This window comes from Vitis vinifera, chromosome 18 (genome assembly GCF_030704535.1).
Source record: "Vitis vinifera cultivar Pinot Noir 40024 chromosome 18, ASM3070453v1".
Classification (NCBI taxonomy): Eukaryota; Viridiplantae; Streptophyta; class Magnoliopsida; order Vitales; family Vitaceae; genus Vitis; species Vitis vinifera.
Window position 1 is genome coordinate 26495012 of NC_081822.1, and position 14454 is coordinate 26509465.

Below are 14454 nucleotides of genomic sequence, written 5' to 3' on the forward strand. Positions count from 1 at the left end.
AAAGAATGTCCCATTAAATGGATTAATTTTAGAGGTGTCAGGATGGGTGTGAATTAGGGAAGCTTTCATTTGAATTTATTTCAAGATTGTTGGATTTTAAGGGTATGGAAACAAAGACTAGCCCAAAAGACACAAACAAAGAACATCATGAATAAAAAAAAAAAACTTATCGGCTGAGGCATGACAAGCACTGTCCTTGAAATAGATCCACCCTCCTCAAAGACGAACTCGGTGCACTATGTGAGAAAGGGTATAAATAATGTGAGATAAGGTACAAAAAAATGTGAAAAAAATGTACGAATAATGTGAGAAAATGGTATGCACAATGTTATAAAATGGTATGAACAATGTGAAAAAAGATACAAATAATATGAGACATGGTATGAATTATGTGAGAGGGGATACAAATAATGTGAGGGAAGGTACAAACACTATGAGAAAGAGTACAAACAAAACAAGGAAATGTACAAACAATGTGATAAATGGTACGAAAAATGTAAGACATGGTATGAATAATGTGAGATAGGGTACAAATAATGTGATATAATGTATGAAGAATGTGAGCATGGGTATGAAGAATGTGAGAAATTGTACGAAAAATGTGGAAAAAAAAGTACGAACAATGTGAGAAATTATACAAAACAATGCAAGACATATGGTACAAATAATGTGAGAGAGATGGTATGAAAAATTTGAAATATGATACGAACAATGTAAGGAATGTTACAACCAATATGAGAAAGAATACAAAGAATATGAGGAAGGATACGAAGAATGTGAGACATAGTATGAAAAATCTGAGAAAGGGTACGAACAATGTGAGAAAGAATACAAAGAATGTGAGATAGGGTATAAATTGTAAAGAAGCCCAGATCACTCTATTCCATATCTTAGAATTAGGTTAGATGCATGCAAAAACTTTCCTAGGTTTTTCTAAATCCTATGCATAATAAAAACAAACATTTAAAAACTTTAGCAAGATTTAAAAATCAAAAGAGAAAAACTTTACATTGATTTGGATATTCTCAAATCAAATCCATGTGGTGAAGTTGAAGCTTGAAGTATTCAAAGGTCTCAATGACTCAAACTCGATATTTGAACCCCAAAGGTGGGTTGGCTATTGCTATCTACAAATTGGATGATAGAACACAACTATCTTAAAAACCCTAACCTTTGAGAAGGTATTTATAGGGTTCCTTAATTAGGCTTAAGTGACTTAAGCTTACCGTGGACTTAGGTCACTTAATTTAGCTCAAAATATGTCTTAATCAATTAATTACATGACACTATTAGGTTAATTGATTAATTAACCTAATACGGCCAATCAATTAACCTAATAGGGCCATGTAATTAATCAATTAACCTAATCTAGAGGTTTTATTCACTTACCTTTGTGTAACCTTACATAATTACCAAAACATTATTATGCACAAAAGTTAATTAAGAGTTAACCTAACCCTTATGAACCATTCCACCAAGGTATATGAACTCGAGTGGGGACCCCACTAGGAACCATAGGATAATACTGACACATTCATAATCTAGTTTTGAAGTTAACTCAACATTCCACTACAAAAAATTAATTGCACCACAATATCCTATGTACAATACAATGAGACACCAAGTTCTCTAGATCGTGACCTATTATCCACTAATTGCACCACAATATCCTATGTGCATATGATCAAATGACATGCCCTACCTCACTAAGAGCATACGTCAAATTACTAAAGGAATTACTATGTCTCCACAAATTTCATGATCACACGTCCTTAGGATCACCCAATGGAACACACTCTCTTAAAGTCCATGAGATATCGTGGTGTCTCTAATGAGAATACCAATTGTTATCGGCTTCCATCAATAGTGACTTAATCCATAGGAAATATATGATCAACTTACGATCTCACAATAGGTCAAAACCTCTACTAACTTTAACTTATATAAGCTTAGTATTCTCTTAAGGTTGAGAGACAATACAATATAATAGCTTGGTGAAGTCATGACTACATGATAGTCTTATGTCGTGACTCACCATAGGTTCTGTTCAATATTGTGCAAACTTACACACTAGTGCACTCACCATGGGAACCCCATCCCAATGGCCAAGACCAATCATTCCTCCTATTAGAAGGTAGTGCACTACAACTTCTAATGGGTTACCTAGGTTCATGAACTAGCTATGAACAAGTCATCTATTTGTAATAAACCCATGACTTGGATCTTCTACGCAACTCCTAATGCACTTAAGTCGCATTTAATCAAACCTAAATGCTTACAAGGTATAATGAATGTCATGTCATGTCATGTCATGCTTTTAAAGATTTTATCATAACTTGAATAATGTGAGACATGGTACGAACAATGTAAGAGAGAGTACAAATAATATAAGAAAGAGTACACACAATGTTAGAAAGAGTATGAACAATGTGAGACAAGATATGAAGAATGTGAGGGAGGGTATGAACAATGTGAAGGAGGGTACAAACAATGTGAGACAATACATGAAGAATGTGAGGAATGATACAAAGAATGTGATGAATGGTACAAAGAATGTGAGGCAAGGTAAGAAGAATGTGAGAAAGCGTACGAACAATATGAGAAAGTGTATGAACACTGTGAGACAATGTATGAATAATGTGAGATAATGCATGAATAATGTAAGATAGTGTACAAAACAAAGTGAGAAAGAATACGAACAATATGAGAAATTATATGAAAAATATGGAGGGTATAAAGAATATGAGATATTATATAAATAATGTGAGAAAATATATGAAAAATATGAGACATAGTACGAATAATGTAGAAATGGTACGAACAATGTGAAATAAGCTATGAAGAATGTGAGAAATAGTACTCTTCATATCCTTTCTCACATTATTTATACCCTCACTCATGTACTTTTGTACATATTCTCACATTCTTTGTACATTATCTCGCATACAATAGATATTGTTTTATTAAATACAAAAATTTTTTAAAAAATATTGAATTTTTAAAAAACCAAATTGATAACATGTATGGCTAAATAATGTAGTTCTCTAACTACTATTTTTTTATTATTTTATTTTAGTTTCTTCATGGATATAATGGACAAAGGCAAAGGAAAGAAATTCATCATTGATTTGAATAATGAAAACTTTGATTAATAATATGATTGCAATGTGAAAACGGAGTTTGACAAAAAGCCCATGCTAGTTTAAGAGAATATTTTGTATGGTTTAAGCCTTGAAGATGTATGGGAAATGGAGTTCAACTCAATAGATGAGATAGAAGAATTTTACAATTTATACGTAAAGTTAACAAATTCAATGTTAGAAAGGATGATGTTAAATGAGATAAGAATCAAAATATAGCATCTCATATGTGGGTTTGCTCAAAGAAGGATAAAGACAAACAATATGTTTGGAGAATGAAAATCGAAAACGAGAACATAAGACAATAACTAGAGTTGGTTGTGAGACATCACTTCGTATCGAGTTTAACAAACAAATAAATAAGTGCATTATGATGGAGTTTATGGGTGATCATAATCATCCTTTGGTGGAACCAAAAATACCCAATTCTTTCAATCCCAAAGGGTCATGAGGAATGCATATAAGGCTTAATTGAGTGCAATGCGTAGTGTTTGCCTGAGAACTAGACAATTTATGGATTACATGGTGCAACAATTAGATGGATATATTAATGTGGGCTTCACAAAGAAAAAAAGATCTATATAACCATGTTAATGTTGATTGTAAAGTTCAGATAAGAAATGGTGATACAAAGGGTACACTTTCTTACTTGTGTGGAAAGGTTTAAATGGATACATCATTTTATTACAAGTACAATGTTGATAAAGACAATCGCTTAACGAACTTGTTTTGGCCAAATTCTACAAGAATATTGGATTACACTTATTTCAGAAATGTGTTAGCATTTAATAGAACTTATGAGACTAATGCTAATAGAAAACTATTGGTCATCTTAGTTGACATTAACCATCACAATCAAATTGTAGTGTTTAGATGTGCATTATTGGTAGATGAGAGTCTTTACACTTATACATAGGTTTTGGAGACATTTTTGGATGTAATGAATAAAAAGAGGTTTTTTTTTTTTTTTTTTTCTGTTATTATAGATGAGGACAAAGCAAGGTGTCAAGCCATTAAGAGAATATTTCTAAAGTTTTATCATTGGTTATGTGCTTATTATATTCAACGCAAGACATTCATTAATGTCTATGTCAAAGACTTTACTTATCATTTTTCTAGGTACATGTTCATGGAAGGCACCGTTAATTTGAATGTGCATGGAGTGGCATGGTGGAAATGTGTAATCTCCATGAACATAATTGGGTGATAGACATATATGCTAAGTGTCCTAGATGGGCAAAGGCTTATTTAAAGGTGCATTTTTTTGCAAGTTTGAAAGCGCACAAAGGTGTGAAAGGATGAATGCATACTTGAATAGTTTCCTTAAAACTCATTTAAAGTTGTTTGAGTTTTTGAAGCATTTTGATTGAGCACTCTCATGTATTCATCATAATGACGCAAAGGCAAAGTTTGAGATGCACACTCTTTTACTTCTTCTAAACTCCAAACTCCATGAAATTGAGAAATATACAGAGATTGTTTTCACTCGGAAATCTTTTCTCAAATTTAGGGATGAAATGAATGCGAAACTTTTTTCCCTTATTAGTACAAAAAATCATAGAGGTTATCATGTCCATACATTGACTAAATTTAGAAGCTCTGACAAGTTCTCAAAAGTATGTTATGGTAATTGTGATTAGTCTATGAAATGTACTTGGAAAGGGAGACACAGGTTGGTGGTCTTTTGGGGGGAATAGAATATAGAGAGGGAGACACCACTTTTTTGGAGAACGGAGGTCCACACAGGTTCAGATTTTGGTGAGGCTTTCCCGGGATTTTCGGAAGCAGATTCAACAGATTTTGGTGAAGGAGTTCTCTAGGCGGTTTTTTCTGTTGTTAAGTGGCAGCCGCATGGACTGCATGAGGAGGGTTGACGTCTCATAGTTACCTTCTTTCCTCCATTGATAGTAGCCCACAAGGCCACCTTAAGTGGGCGACACAATACGGCTGCCATGCACGCATGAGGCAGCCATGACGCTGCCATGTGGGAGAAGGTAGCAACCACTTCCGCATTTTTTCTATGTATCTCCAGAAACTCCTTTGTACAGCCCACACACGGGCTAATGAAGCAGATTCGGCATATTTTTAGAGGGGGAATCTTGAAACCACACAACATCAAGAGACTTGGCCGGAAGTGTGATGATGGGTGTTTCCAAAGAAAAGTTATAATTCGCCCACTGTTGAATATGTTCATAGATGTGAAGGGTCCCACGAGCCTTGAATTTGTCACTACATGCAAAATATATGCAGAAGTGATTACAAAAGCATGACCACCTTTTCCTGCATGTGAATGTGTTGAGCTCTATGGTGCAATTACTAATGAAATTCTCAATTTGGTTGATAAGTATTTTGAGATGCAAAAGCATGATGTTGTCTGGGCATTGGAAATTTATCAGAAAGCAGGAGAGCCATCAAGCATTCACCCGACAAGCAAGAGAAACACATAGGCCGCACCATTCTCCAACAAGACACAACAACATACATTCTTGAAGGTAAGTCCCTTTTTAAAATTTTATTTTAGTTTAATTTTAATTTATTTAGTTAGTTTAGATGTTTTTTTTTTCATAATTAGTTTAATTAATTCTACATTATAAAGTTCTTATTTTTCATTCCGATTTAGTTTAGTGTTGATTTTTCTTTTAATTTAAGTGTGTTTGTGCTTTTAATTCAATAGTTTAATTAATCTTATTAGATAAAGTTCATATATATATATATATATATATTATCCAAATTAGTTTAGTTTTAATCTATCTTTTAGTTTAAGTGTGTTAGTAATTTTAATTCAGTAGTTTAAATAATCATGTCAGATAAAGTTCGTGTTTTTAATTTTAATTAGCTTCGTCTTAATTTATTCTTTAGTTTAGATTTGTTGTTGATTATAATTTATTAGTTTAATTAATCTTATTAGATAAAGTCTAATTTCAATTTAGTTTAGTTTTAATTTATTCTATAATTTGAGTTTGTTTGCGATTTTAATTCAATTGTTTAATTAAACCTCCTAGGTAAAGATCTTGTTTTTAATTCCGATTTAGTTTAGTTTTAATTTACTTATTTATTTATTTATTTTAGTTTAGATGTGTTTGTAATTTTAATTCGACAATTTAATCGATCTTATTAGATAAAGTTGATGTTTTTAATTCTAATTTAGTTTAATTTTAATTTATTTTTTAGTTTAAATGTGTTTGTGCGTTTAATTGACCTTATGCTAGCTCTTGATTTGTTATTCTCAATTTAGGCGTTTTCTTGAATCTTAGTCATTAATTCTTGGTGAATATCTCATTAGTTTATTTAATCTAAGTTTTAATCATTTATTATTTCGGTAGTCTCTTGTCAAATTTACTTTTCAGATGCCATCGGAAAATAGTGAAGATTGACCTCCATTCTCACCACTTTAGTTTGTTTGGTTGTCAAAAATTTTACTTTATGATTTTGTTTACTTTTATTTTGCCTGTTTCTTATGTTTTGATTGTTTTCAAATTATTTTATTTTATTTTTAAATAAAATATTTTTCTCAAAAGATCCATTTGAAAATTCTATTTTAAAAATAATTCATTTAGAGTCCTTAGAATCAGAATATCATTTTTTAATAATATGCAACCATGTCTTGATTGGTTTGCATTTTTCTCAGTTTTCAATAAAAATTCTGGTTTTAAATGGAATATGAATCCAAGCTTGTGGTCCCAAACAAATGGGATAATTCTGGGCTAGATTTCTGTATATCAATTAGGGAATTGGTGAAACCCCTACATAAGAAAATTCTTCAAAACTCATATTTTTTGCCACCTTTGCTATTTCATGAAATCATGTCTATTTATTTTTTAGGAATGATATACAAGATTTATGTGATAATTGATTATTTCGTATACTTTGATCATTTTTGCTAGGCTAATTATATAACAAGCACGTTAGGATATCTTTATTTTATTATTTATTATCTAACCCCTCATGTCTTGTGAAAGCACGTTACAAGTTATCTATGCTATCCAAGTACGTCCTCTATCACCCACCTTCTAAATTTTGTGAATATACCGATCACTGTGAACTGCACTTATGTTTGATAGTGTTTGGGTGTCTTGATATTTGTTTCATTGTTCAATTATTTTTTATAAAGCGCATGCTAGATGATATATTATTTGAACTAACTTTGATGTCTTATGAGGGCGCTAAGAAGCAGTTTAGGTACACACCCTAAATCTTCTTTATAATTATGATTTGTTTTTCTTATTTGGCATGCTATTTTTGAAATCACCTAGCTTACTTAGGTATCCATGATCAACCAATTAATTGTCACATTTCCCTCAACTTAGCCAGTAGAGATCTTTTTAGGGCTTAGAGGAGTGTTACCTCTTAAAAGTACCTTCCCAATAGGTAACCTGATTCTTGAACCAAGACTTGGGTTTTCGAGACATGCTTTTCCAAAATTGTGGAGTCACTTATTTATGGTTTTCTTTCTTGTTTTATTTTCCCTTTAAAGTAAAATAAAATAAGGGGCGACTCCAGCTTTTCCAAAACTAATTTTTCACCAATAAAAGCGAGTCTCGCTGATTGAGTGGGAACGCACGTGAAAAATGTGGGTCCACAGTATATATGGGGCAACCTAAAGGATTTATTGTTATAAGATAAGAACACCAAGTTAGAGATAGATACATTTAGCTAGGTTGGTTTTTAACCAATCCAAGAATCAAATAGGAGTTCATTGGTTTTAACTAAAGTACAACAAATTTATTTATTTACTCATACTAATCCAACTTAATATCAATTCGATTCAGTTTAGTTAACTCAATTTATACAAAAATATTGAGTTTGTATGTTTTTTTTCACTTTGACCATACAACCAAAATGATCAAATTGTTTTAGATATATATATATTTTACAAGTAATACAATTAAATTTTTTTAAAATATGTGTAGGAGCAACCTGTGGGTTATTTGCTTGTTGGGAGTAAGTCAATGAGTAGTATTATTGACATATTGGGCACTTGTGACTTGAAATTATATTATCATCATTATTAAGTCCCAAAGTACAATGATTTTAAATTTTAGATCATGCTTATGCCATAAGCAACTTTTAATTTGTAATAAAGCCATACGAGTTAGGCTCCAAGCCACTAACACCGAATTGTAGCCCAACTAAGTTGGCTTTGGATGAGCATGGTTCGACTCATAAAGTCCCAAGATTCTCCACAACACTTCAAAGTCCAAGCAATTATATTTGTCCCACTCCTCTACTACTTGGGTTTCTTTGCCAGTCCACTTTTGGTAAGTGATCTAGGTTGAATTTTCCATAAACCAAATACCAAAATAGAATTACTCAAGTAAGAAGACTTCTAAAGAGAATAGTCTAAAGAGCTACTACAAAAGAGAATTGGAGATGGTTAGAGTAATGGTGGTGGCTATTGAAAGGGTTGATGGTGGTGGGAAGCCATAGCTACTAGTGAAGAGGAAGTTAGGTGAATTGGAGACTCAGTGAAGAAGATAATGCGAACTTGATAAAATTTCCTTCAACTTTTCCTTCTCTCTCTTATTTCCCCCACTAATTTTTAAGGAAAGTAGTAGGGAAAATATTACAATATTTTCTTTAGTATTTTCCTTTATATTTTTTTTCCATCATATTTTTCATGTCACCCAAACTGAGGAAAATAACTTTCCATAATATTTTTTTTCCCTTTCCCTTGCATTTTCTGAAAACTAAACACAACCTTTATAAATAAAAAATTAAGAATTACAGTAAGACGGTATATTCTTCCTTTTTCTTCCTGCATTTCTACATCCACTACTCAATTTTACATCATATTTTTACTCCCTTCTTCAATCAGCATTCCTCTCTTTATATAGAGTTATCTTCACACTAATTCATAAGATAAGAAAGATGAATGAACCTTGGGGCAAGGTTGGACAATTGGTGGCAGCTAGTCAAGGCTAGAAGTCAACTTTTGCTTGACTTTTTGGGAATGGGTAGCAACGTGTCGACCTCTCTTAAGCATGAAAATGGCTAGAACGTGTTAAGCTCTCTTATTAGATGACGTGTCAACTATAGGGCAATCATAGGATGGGGAATATATGGTAATTATGCAAAAAAAGAAAAAAAGAAAAAAAGAAAAAAAAAATCGATATCCAATTATATAGAAAGACATCTTCCAACATTTGATATAAATAAAAATTAAGAGAAAAATATTTTTAAAAAGCATATTAAACTAAAAATAGGGAATTAATAATAAAATAAAGTAAAAAGGTAAAATTAAAACCAAATATTAAAAATAATATTATTTAGGTTAAATCATTGGGTTTGCTAGAAGAGTTTATATATATATATATATATTAGTTTTTTTTCTTCTTTTTAATCCTATCTATGTTGTTGATATTAATGCATTGAATTTGATGTTACCTAAAACAAAATTATATTTCATGTTCTCTATTATAAGTGGACAACCATACCTTATGTTATATTTTAGATAAAGAACGAATAATGAAGATTGGAGTTGTAAGAAATTAGGAGATCCTAATTTTAAATATGTAACAAAGTTCTATAATCACTCCAATCCACATTTAAAAATTGTATTTCTTTCTAATATGGGAGCAAACTTTTTCCTTCTTTCTTATAATTTTCATTTGGGAATGATTTAAAAATAAATAAATAAAAGCCCTTCTCAATATTAAAAAAAACACTCTTATAAAAATTAATTAGGTGGATGGTAAGGTCATATTCGGGATAGCTTCATATTTTTTGCTTTAATTGAAACTTAAAATCAAAATTAAAGTAATAATTTTTAAGATGTTGTAAAAGTTTTATTAAACATGAAAGAACTTATTGTGTAAACAAAAATAGAACTATAGAATTCTTATAAGAAATAACAATTTTATGAATTCTATATGAAACCTTTTTTAAAAGTTATAAGTTTTTTTATAAATAATTAAATAGGTATAGAAACTTTTATTCAACTTAATTTTTTTTAACAGTTAAAAGTCAATCCAAATAAAATTTAAATATATTTGAAAATCATTTTTAAAAATCCAAAAAATCACTTAAAAATAATTTCTGAACTTTTTTTTTTTTTAATTTACATTCAAATACTAAGTGATTCTTTTAAAAATCATTTATAATGTCAAAATATTTTTTTATGGATAAAAACACTAGAAATAAAAAACATTTTAATTCATGAAATTTCATTTATTGTTATTTATTTTTTGGGATTTAATTCTTTACAATTATTTTTGAGTGTTTATAAAGTATAATTAGGTTATGCCCAAATTTATTCCTTTAACTCTATCCATTAGATATAAGTAGCGTGAAATTTTGGCCTGTCTCCACCTTTCTTCACTTCTGACATTGTCATGCAGTGCTTCGTCAATGGATAATATATTAATTTATTTCTTAATTTAATAGCATTGGAGTGTCAGCTGGAATAAAATGAAAGTTCAATCATTTAATCTTTTTTAGCACACCACTCATAACTGTCAGTGATTTCCTGCCAACTTAACATATTGACATGGACTTGGAGAGTTCGGTCAATTAAAGCAGCTTGGTTAATTGTAAGTGTTTTTTCTCTAAACCATAAATTCCTACGTTTTAATTTATAAAAACAAGTGATTTGTTTTTACTTAAGGAAGCAGGAAAGGGTTTAAAATAAGAGTTGAAAAGTATGCCAATTATTTTAACTTAAAATACTTAAATAAAAAGGAATTGATTTTATCTCAATTGTATAAGACTTTATAAAAATTATCATTTATAATTTTTTTGATTATTAATATGATACGTAACCTTTGACAGAATTGGAATAAAATATGGATAATTAAAAAATGTCAACTATCCCATTTCAAACTTTTCTAATACAGCATGATATTTTATCATGTTGAATGAAATGGGAATGACCAAAAATTGTCAAATCAAAGATTTATCTATTGTGGACATGGCATTCAGAGGCTTCTTAACATTGTATTGGTCTATTTAATGAGTTGAAATAAGAACACAACATCAAATTCTCTTTTTATAATCAAAGACTGCTATGGAAAATTCCACCATAGCATATCTCAAATTCCATTAATAATCCCAAACACAATATTCCGCAACTTTACATTATTCTTTTTATCAACTTTACACAAAAAATTGAAGAGGAATACTAACTTAAATCAAACAGAAATTAAATCATGAAAGATGAATAATACAAATATTCAATGAAATCTTTGGCGTGTTATTTCTTTGCAGCTTCAACATGGTGGCATGTCCGACGGAGGAGACAACATTTGAGCTTCCGGGTGTTTACCATTTTTCACTATGAACGCAGTTTCCATGCCCCAAGTCAGATGGCGTTCTACATGGCAGTGCATGAACCACACTCCTGCAACAGAGAAAATATACCAACATTACACCTAACTTTATTGTAATATTAAGAAAAAATATTTCATTGGTATGGAGGTTGGCAGTTTCAAGGGTTTTTTTCTTTAATAGAGGACATGAGTGCTTGGAACATACCAGGGTTGGATGCCTCGAATCTGATTGCAACCCAACCATTCGAAGGAACAGAGATGGTATTCTGAAAGGGAGGATCCACCAGATTATAGCGCAAAGGGTCCTTATTTCCATCGAAATTCCCAAATCCCCATCCAACAACATAGAAACTGTATCCATGGAGATGCATGGGGTGGTGTGTCGCTGCAAGCACATTTGTCCCTTGAAAAACAATCTCCACTGTGGAGTTATACTCGAGCACCCTTACTTCTGTTCCGCTGCTCGGCAACTGATAGATTAATGGAAGATAATCAGCTGTAAAATCGAACACCAGTGGTGGATCACTAGGAAATTTATCTCCATATACACCACTGATGTTATAATAGTAAGCTTGCAGTATGTCAACTGTAGGGGTATGGAAGCTTATGTTGTTTATACTTGAGGAGAATCGCGTCCCATTGGCCCCTGCACATGAATTATTGACGCATGGGTACGAGTTTACAGAAACAGTGTAAATCAGGTTAGTGCTCGTGCTCAATGGGACATTGCAAGGATGTTCCGCATTTGCTAAGCTTCGGAGGCCGGCCATGACCTGAACGGATGCATTTGTGTCATTGTATGCAGGAAGATAAGGCAAGGAGGGAGGTGAAGATGGAGTGTAGTATCCGTTGTATTGTACAATAGCTGTGGTGGTTGTGTTATCATAAAAGTCTTGATATTTCGGGGCAACAGAATAAGTTATAGCCGCCATGTAATAGTGATCCGGGCGTTGGTTAGCTTCTAGTAAGACATCATAGGTTTGGCCAGGAAATATTGTGATAAAATCTCGTGTCAATGGTTTCGTGTAGCTACCATCTGTTCCAACCACTGTCATTTTATGCTTGTCAATGGAGAAGAAGAGAGCCTCATGCAAGGCAGCATTGATTATGCGAAGTAGATAGGTCTTTCCATGATCCACCGTTAGCTTGAATGTGTCTGCAATTAGAGAGGGAAAGTTGTATACTTATGACTAGCCAAAAGAAAAAGAAAAAGTTTCCATGAGGATCCACTAATTATGAAGGGATTGATTGATGAGGGGTGTAAATTTGGCTCCATAGTTCAAAATTATATTTGGACTAGCCTTTTTTTGTGTTTTAAATCATGGCTCTACCATCCTCATAGCTATATTCCTCTTTCTTAGCATTAAGCTTTAAATATGTTGATGTTAATAAGAAAAAGTAATATGGCTAACATATAAGAAAATGAAATTGTGTACAATTTTAAAATGGGAAGTTAAACTTTGTACCTGATTTTGAGCATGGATATAGATCACCGGGTTGTCCATTTATCAATAAAGCATCAGAGGGGTCGGGGTCACCTCCGGTTGCAAGCCCTTCATCTCGAACCGCATTCACATCATTCTTCCACCATTCTCCTGCATTTCAACAACTTCAATAATTTTAGATTTTGCTTTGTTGGTTAATTCATAATATGTAAATTAACCTTTAAAAGTAACAACACTTATACCTAATATGATAGGGACCTCTCTGTCAGGTTTGTGAAAAGGATACTTGGTTCCATTCTTGGGATAGATAATTATAGCTCCATGAACAGTGGCTCGGGTCCAATCACTGTGAGCATGCCACCATAGAGTGCCTTCTTCAGTGGAAAGGATGATCTTCTGTGTAAACTTTGACCCTGGCCGAATTGGGCATTGTGTGATATACTCGGGACCATCTGTCCATGGATATCTAGGCATGGTCACCCCATGCCTGCGAAACCATAACTATACGTTAAAACTAGTACTAATTTTCAAAGTAACAAAAGATGGCATGCAACAACATATTATCATAGTAACAAGAGGCATCAATTGTATTTCAATGGAACTAAAGCAAATAACCTTAAAGTATTGTTTTAAATTTGACTTTATTTTCAAAGTTATATATTGTAGCCCCCTCTTAGATATAAAAGAATGTATGTCATGCAAGCATGCTACCACTGCTCTTTCTTTGAGACACGCACAGGACCTACCAATGAATGGTGATGTTTTCGTTTCCCTTGTTATAAACGTCGACAATGATCGTCTCTCCTTTCGTAGCATATATGGTTGGTCCCGGAAATTTTCCATTTACTGTTAAGATGTTCTTGGTGCTACAAAGCCTTTTATATGAAGCTTCCCTCACCTGCAACCAATTAAAAGTTAGCCATGCAACCTCATCCCAAAAGAAATATTACATGCATGAATAGTTGTATCGATCCATTCATGTAAGTGTATAACCAATTAGAAATTGATAGCATGCATGAATGACTCAACGACACCAAGGTAGTAGGTCATATGGTACGAAATGAGAGCCATACCACTCCCTAAATATCATGATTACAAGGTGGCGTTAAGGCCAGAATCATATATAGAATTTACCACAAAAGTAAGCCGACGGGTCGAAGCTTGGCAATGGATTCCACCACCAAAAACTAGAAACGCTAAAATTTGCAGGAGGAAAACCTTCATGATCAGCCACATTTTCCTTGGAATAAAAGCCTCTTCTCTTGTCCTAAACACAACTCCTTCAATTCTCTTACTGCTTTTGATGTATTTCTTTCATATATGGTTCATTATATAGGCATGGTAATTCTCTCGGGATACAATACGTGTCAATATAAGAGGAAGTGATTTGAATGTGTATTGGTTTTCAATGTTCTTTCAGGACGACTTCAATGAGCAGGACCACTTCAAAAATAATTAATTACGTACACGTTATTGATTATTTTAGAATATTCTTTCAAAAGTCTTTTATTGATTATTTCAACAAATTTTAATTAATTAAATATATGTAGAATAATTTTAAAACTTTGACTTCCCGTATGAGTACAATTTGTCATGATCGTTGGT

At 32.2% G+C, this 14454-nt stretch overlaps 1 protein-coding gene across 1 annotated transcript; it reads right to left on the minus strand.

Moving 5' to 3' along the window:
- Positions 1-11092: 11092 nt before the first annotated feature.
- LOC100257763 (laccase-14-like) lies at positions 11093-14150 on the minus strand. The gene is made up of 6 exons (XM_059734743.1): positions 13984-14150; positions 13596-13747; positions 13092-13336; positions 12871-12999; positions 11610-12560; positions 11093-11475 (listed from the first exon to the last, which is right to left on the minus strand). The coding sequence occupies exons 1-6, from the start codon at positions 14083-14085 to the stop codon at positions 11345-11347; spliced, it is 1710 nt and encodes a 569-aa protein (XP_059590726.1). The 5' UTR covers positions 14086-14150; the 3' UTR covers positions 11093-11344.
- Between the last annotated feature and the right edge of the window lie 304 nt (positions 14151-14454).

Coding starts and splice junctions, on each gene's coding strand:
- LOC100257763 (XM_059734743.1), bottom strand. CDS start 14,085: ATGTGGCTGATCATGAAGGTTTTCCTCCTGCAAATTTTAGCGTTTCTA. Junction 13,337..13,595: donor GAAAACATCACCATTCATTG/GTAGGTCCTGTG, acceptor ATGGTTTCGCAG/GCATGGGGTGACCATGCCTA. Junction 11,476..11,609: donor ATTCGAGGCATCCAACCCTG/GTATGTTCCAAG, acceptor TCTCTGTTGCAG/GAGTGTGGTTCATGCACTGC.